The sequence below is a fragment of the Momordica charantia genome, assembly GCF_013281855.1.
Source record: "Momordica charantia cultivar OHB3-1 chromosome 6 unlocalized genomic scaffold, Mcharantia_2.0 BLBB01000006.1, whole genome shotgun sequence".
Classification (NCBI taxonomy): domain Eukaryota; kingdom Viridiplantae; phylum Streptophyta; class Magnoliopsida; order Cucurbitales; family Cucurbitaceae; genus Momordica; species Momordica charantia.
In genome coordinates this window covers 681,412-688,720 of record NW_028275164.1, presented here as the reverse complement: position 1 = coordinate 688,720, position 7,309 = coordinate 681,412, and the positions used below count along the sequence as shown (strand labels likewise).

At 32.6% G+C, this 7,309-nt stretch overlaps 1 protein-coding gene across 1 annotated transcript; it reads left to right on the top strand.

Moving 5' to 3' along the window:
- The first annotated feature begins 5,235 nt into the window (after positions 1 to 5,235).
- On the top strand, positions 5,236 to 6,376 carry LOC148210533 (Octicosapeptide/Phox/Bem1p family protein). Its single transcript, XM_088125858.1, has 2 exons — positions 5,236 to 5,653; positions 5,746 to 6,376. The coding sequence occupies exons 1-2, from the start codon at positions 5,509 to 5,511 to the stop codon at positions 6,198 to 6,200; spliced, it is 600 nt and encodes a 199-aa protein (XP_087981984.1). The 5' UTR covers positions 5,236 to 5,508; the 3' UTR covers positions 6,201 to 6,376.
- Positions 6,377 to 7,309: the final 933 nt, after the last annotated feature.

Sequence of the window (7,309 nt, the reverse complement as noted above, 5' to 3'; positions counted from 1 at the left end):
TTATTAAGATTTCAAAACTCCACCTCTAATTTGTCTTTTAGGAAAATGATTAGAAGGTACAGAAGAAATTTTATATTTTTATGTTGGATTTGATTAGTTGTATCAATTTTTACTTTAAATTTTTAACTTCATCTTTAAATTTAAATTATCTTAAACTTAAAATAGTTTTGTCTTCTTTAACTCATACACTTGTATTAATCTTTTCCTAATCTTTTTTGGCTCCCACGTGTCATAGAGGATGAGTTTCCATCAACTGTAGCCCATACAACATGTTCTTCTTAATATATATATATATCTTCTAATAAATTTTAGATAAAAATTTGGTTGAAAAAGGTATTCTCTAAAAAATAAGATTTTGTGTAAAAATGACATTTGAGCTAGGTTTTATTTGTTGAGTTTGTTTATTTTTTAAAAAGTTATATATGGTTATTAATTTTATACGTTAAACAAACTTAATTTTGTGTAAAACTTGATTTCATTGACATTAGTAAGTATTTTTTTAGATTTTTATATTGTTTATTGTTAGAATTAGTGGGCGAATGATTCTAATGAAATTAGTCGATTTGAATATAACTCAACGGATTAAACTAGCTTACGAACTATTTGAAATATCCACCTACTAAAAAAAGAAAAAAATTTGATGCAATAAAATATTTGGTCGCATAAATTAACATAAATTTGGGAGTAAATTTTGGTTTTCTTTCCCCAAAATTTATCTTTTTATGGAAATTTCTGCGTCCGTAACTGAGTTTCTTGCGGATGGTCCATGTTCTCAACGAAAACAAGTAATCTCTTCGAGGGCAATATTGGAATTTTCGTTGATTTGACACTTAATGTGGGCCTAACAACAGCCGTCCTCGACTTTCAGCCCAAACCTGTCCGAATCAAGATGAATGTGCAGACGAATTTCGCCCCCACTTCTTTTTTCTTTTTTCACTTCATTTTTTAAATTTAGTTTCCGCTTTATTATTCCCTTTTTTTTGTTAGTTATTTTTATTTTTTATTGTTGTTGCCGACTACCGACCTACTCACAGTCACACCACTAATATTATTTCCCTCTCTCCACTTTTTTATTTTATAGATTTTCATAATTAAATCAAGATGGAGAATTTTTAGTCAATTTGAACATAATATAATCATCAAGGTATATATTTTCGATCAGTCATGTTAAATAAAAAAAATCTAAATTAATATCTCGATAAAATATGTGAAAATTTTTAATTTGTTCCAAAGAAGGGTATAATAGAGCAGGACATAGTGGTAAAATAGAAACACTGAACTAACACCCCCGATGTGATGGATGCATGCACTCCGGCACATGCAATTCCCAATTTCTTTTTTTTTCTTTATTTTAATAACTTACATAGTTACATCGTTAAATTTTAATTAAATATTGTTTATTATTGGCCACCCAATCCATCAAATCGTTACACGTGTCACGACTATAATTCCTTTCTCCTCCACGTGTCGCGACCCGTGTCCCCGTGATAATCGAGTTTCGGACTGGAGCATGTGGTGGTTGCTAAATGGTAACTGCCGAGGATAATTTTGTTAATATTATTTTCATTTTTTAATAAAAATATTCAAGTTTTCCATTGTCCTTTATAAACTGAATTTGTTGATAATGTTTTAAAAGAGTTCAATCCACGTCGTCTATCAACTGAAAATGGCACTGACAATTGACATTTTCACTACGTCTCTTCTCTTCCAATATTTGCTTAAACTAAACGAGCTAAATGTTTTTGTCATTATACACTTTTAGTTTTATGGAATTTTTTGCGTCAAGTTTTCGATATATTTCTAGATAATACGTAAGGAATTATGTAAGGTTTTAAATCTTGTTATCTACTCGAGTATTGAAAAAAACTGGATGTCGATATTTCTACAAAAATTTCTAAAAATAAAAAATTTGTAATAAATATTTCATATATTTTGCTTATACGAAGCAAAAAAACTATTACACGGAAGATCAAAACTCTCGCTTCCCTTCCGTAAGTATTATTCACAAACAGTTTTCACCTTCTTCTACCTAATATTTTTTCACGCCATCATCTTCGTCAGAGCAAGTGTCATTGTAGATCTATCTCGCTAGGTCAAGTAAAAAATATTGTCTATATTAATGGAATTATATTATATTTTTTTATATTTTATTGACCTTTTTGTAATACTATGTAAATATATCGATTCAATCTCTTAAGTTGATGTCAAATTTGTCGATAAAAAATTAATACTTTGTGATGTGACTATGTAGAATTTGGTTATTATTCAATTAATGAAATTAAATCGATTTACAATTTGGGTTAAATTGTTAATGACCATTTATTTATAATTTTTTAAGAAATTTGAATGGTAACGAAGAAGAAAGAAGGAAAGAGAAGGGAAGGGGGAGATGGACCAAACGCGCTGAAGAATTGGTCCCTTCTTCTGGCTTTGCTTAAACGAAACCAAATTTGTCCCTTTGGGGTGGGACCCTCTTTCCAGTTTCATTGCATTATATTCTTTGGTTATTTTGCTTTTCCTGTTTTTCGTGGCTAATTAACCAAACACATGTTATTTGACATCTAATTTTAAATATTAATGATGCAATCAAGATTCTTTAATTCATTCTAGGCCAAAAAAAAAAAAAAAAACCCAACATTCATTTTAGTAAAACAAATATATAGGATGAGAGATTCAACCACCAATCTCTAATAAATGAGCAAAATGTCTTAACCGCGAAATTATGCTTATGTTATAACACAAACTATGATAGAAAGAAAAATATTTTATTATTCATATCATATAATATAAATACAAATTTGTAGCCAACATAAGCATAGCTCAACAATTATCTCGCTTATTTTTTGTAAGTCAAAAGTTCAATCTCTTATCCCACATTTGTTATACTAAAAATTTAATAAATACAAATTTGCATTAGTACCACTATGGTCACACTCCATTTAAAATACATTGATAAAATGACTTAAAAAAGGACATTAATATTAGGCCCAAATTAAAAACCCGCATATGTAACTATACAGCTATTGTATTCATGAATGATATTAAAATTAACGGACAGAATGAGAATGGTATAATTTGTTATTTGAAAATTATTTATACGGTGGATGATGCGTAATTTAGAATTATTTATTTCTTTTTGTTTTTTTTAAATATAATTATTTATTTCAGGAGGCGGCGTTGGTGGATCAAGAGAACATGGACATCATCGGCTAATTTTAATCGATTCAATACGTGGCATCAGATTCTTTTTACTTCAAGGATTCCCACATTTTCCCATGTTTGTTTGTTTTTTTTTATTCCTCAAATAATACTCGAATCTCGATGGCTTTTTTTAATTTTACCTCTCTCTCTCTCTCTCTCTCTCTCTCTCTCTCTCTCTCTCTCTCTCTCTCTCTCTCTCTCTCTTCAATTACCACAAATTACAATACAATATTGTGGCTTTCTATTTATACTCTTTAAAAGTAAACAAATAAATTTTAAAAATCACTTTGATTAACGTAATTTAATTAAAATATAGACTTAGTCTTTTAAATTTACAACAATATAATTGGGAAAAATTATAGTTTCTTTAATTTAAATTTACTTTTAAGATTCAAATAGAAAGACATCATGAATATCTGGAGAAGATATGACTAGATTTTCCTAAGAAAAATAAAAAAATACTCATTGTGATGGTACACTAAAAAATTCGTATTTTTGTTATACTTCACATAAAATTTCAATTCCGATGTATGATCTTCCTATTTTACAGGTTTTATCAATATCTCTTATAATGTTGTAAATTAGTTAACTCCAATAGACTAAATTTACGCGTCTAACACCTATAAATTTTAGTATATAATAATTTAGTTTTTATTAGTCTTTATCGTAAAAATTATTGTCAGTATTAACATTTAATTTTTATGAGATTTGTTAAGATAGAGATTAAATTGTTAAAATTTAGATCATAGAAACTAAATTATTACTCGTATAAATTTTAAAGATTAATTTCTTAGATTTAATTGGAGAGAGATTATTTTCAACCATAAATAAATAAATTGGGAGGGGTCAGAATCAGACTTTAACAACGCAGCACCGCTACACGGTTGCCACTTGGTTGGAAGATTAATCCTTCACTTTTTTAAAAAAATAAATTTTGTATTTAATTTAATATATCGACTCAAAAAGCAGCTTTAATTATATTACCATGTACTTTTAAACCAACTTCCACAAACTTTTCATTTTATTCTCCTCGCTCACCTACCTTCCCCCTCCACATATTCCAATTTTGAATCATTTCCCCTCATAAAATGCCATTTATAAAGCTTTAATATCAGTCATTTATATTTACTGTCTTCTAATTATATTCCATCGCTTCATTTTTTTTTTGAGATAAGCTTTGGTAAGTTATAATTGGAATTCAAAAATACATTCATAAATTACATTAGTAATGTATATATATATATATTATTTTTTTTAACAAAAATATATTATTCTTGTTACTACAGCATATTCGGATTTTGCTAATAGAATTTTCTTCAATTTGTGCGGTTAAAATGGTTTTAAGAATTTAATATATGCTTTATTATTTCGCTTGAAAGACCAACAACCCCACTTTTTTTTTCCTTTTTTAAAGTAAGCGCTGAATTTAATTATATTTACAGTTACAATTTTCAATTATTTATTTGAAAAAAAAACAATTATTTCGGGTTTTTGTTCGAAGAAAAGTAACATGTAGGCCCTTTTAGCATGTTGCCATGTTTCCATTAAGTCATAAAATTACATTTTTCGTTTCATATATCATGTTCACTTTTCGTGATGAGCCCGGGGCGAATATGACATTTCCTTCGGGGCATCAAGTTTTATTATTATATTAAATTAAACCAAATATTGTCATCACTCTATAATTATGACCAAATCTCAACTAAATAATATTATTAGTATTATATTACTTTTTAAGAAAGAATATTCTCCATTTCATTTTCCGCTGCTCAACTCTGAAACGTTCTTTAAATTTTATTTTTAAAAAAGGAATCTGAATGTTAATATATTTTTACGACATTTTTCATAAACGGAACAAAAGTAAGTGTGAAATAGAAAAAAAAAAAAAAGGGTGGGAAGAAGAAAGAGGCGCCTAATAAGAAGAGAACCTTCACCCAAATTTCAAGGCTGAAAACGAGGGTTTACTTCACCAGGTGGACCACTGGTTGTTGGCCACGTGGACATCGGGAAACTTTTTCCTTAAAAGAATATTCGTAATTCCAATTTCATCAATTCGACGTCGTATCACGGTCTTACTAGTTTCGTTCTTCCCGAATTTCGAGCGTGTGGGTCCCACTTAGCGTCGTCCTCCTCAGTCCTCTCCCTTTAAATAGCCGACAAAATCACTGCCTTAGGTTTGCAAAGAGAACCTCTCTTAACCTCCTCTCTCTTCTTCCTCTGCTCCCATTTTTCTCTCTCGAAACTTCTCTTCGTATTCGCTTCGCGCCAAGAGGACTTGAATTCAGAGTTCACTCACAGTCTATAGACATGAGCTTTGACTCGCGTTCCGGAACCCTAAAGTTTCTCTGTAGCTATGGCGGCAAGATTCTTCCCCGTCAGATCGACGGCAAACTCCGTTACGTTGGTGGTCTTACCAGAGTCCTCGCCGTCGATCGTTCCGTTTCGTTTTCTGGTCCGTATTCTGATCCTCTCCATTTTTGATAATTTGTGTTTTGGAAATTTATTTCTAGATATTTATGTGTTTTTTGTTCCTTTGGATTACAGAACTAATGGTGAAGCTTGGAGAATTCTGTGGCTCTTCCGTTACGTTGAAGTGCCAATTGCCGGACGGAGACTTGGAAACTTTGATTTCCGTTACATCCGACGAAGATTTGGCTAACATCGTCGAGGAATACGACCGTGCTTCTTCGTCTCTGTCGCATGCTCTTAAAATCAGAGCTATTCTTTCGCCTCCGAAATCTCTCAAGCAAATTTCTCCTCCGCCGAGTGTGGATTTCGCGCTTCCTAATTCGCCCTGCCACGGCGTGGATTCGCTCCCGAGCTCGCCGCAATACGGAATCAGTGACCGGATCTCTTCTCCTCCATACAGATTCATCCGTCGGGTCTCCTCGCCTCCTAGTAAATACTTCGTCGGCCCGCGGAATTGCCATGGAAGAACTTGTTGCCAAGGGAGTCCTAGGTTTTTGTACGCCGTCCCCCACTGCAATCACTGGCACTGAGATAAAATCGCCAAACTCGAGGCGAGGCACTCCACATACAAGTACAAAACCTAGGTAGACGACGACGAAAAAGAAAACAGAACCAAAAAAAAAAAAAAAACAAGAACAGAACAAAATTGTTTTAAGTCTTGGCTTGTGATTGGTTATTTGAAGACAGCTTTGAAAACTTTCGAATTCATTGATTGTGCTTAAAAGAGAGTGGTTCTCACTCTGAATCTGAATCTGAATCTCCGTCGTGAGCTCCGTCGCACACGGCGTCCGCGAGAGGATTGTGGTCCACCGGATTTGTGTGGAAATTGCCGCCCACGTGGCCTTCATTCACAAGTCACGTCCTGTATTTAATTAATTAAAAGTTTTCGGTTTAATATTGCCTTGATTTGCGTTGCGTTACCCTCTGGCCGTAGATGACGAATCATCTGAACCGGCGCTGCCTCCCCATTCTTGTCCGATACGTTCTGAATTTCATCGGCTTCGTAATCATCACCCCATACGTGCCTTCCCACCAAACACGTGTGAGTATTTTCTTTTCATTTTCAATCTATTATAATTTCCAAGTTCCGTTTTCTGATTATCTCTAATGACTGATGCATTATTTTAAACTGCAGAGTTGCTTCTCCGGCGAAGAGGATGCATTCCGGTCCGGCGAGCGGTGCAATTAATGAAATGAATTAACATTAATTGGTAAAAGAAAGAACGGGAGGAGGGTAAAGTGGGGGCATGAATCTGGAATTAAATATTGAGAGAAATAATGAGGCGGTTGGCGTTGTGGGTTGGCCAGTTAAGTTATTAGTTGGCAATTGGCATGTCACAAGGAAGGAGGATGACTCTGGCTGGTTGGTTTGGTGACATTTACGGAAATGCCCTTCTGGCTTTTGGATGTGACATTAGAGCATATACCATATAACATAATTAATATTCGGAGGGGTCAAAGGAATTAGGCCAACCCTTGGCTTCAAAGAAACGTGAAGACTTGAGTAATGATTTCATAAATTCCAAAGCTTTAAAAATGATTAGTTTATTAAAATTTTCGAATTTTTAGGATGGAAGTCTCTGGAGAAGTTATGAATTTACTTATAAGGAGAACTATTTTTTAAATTGGGAGATGGATT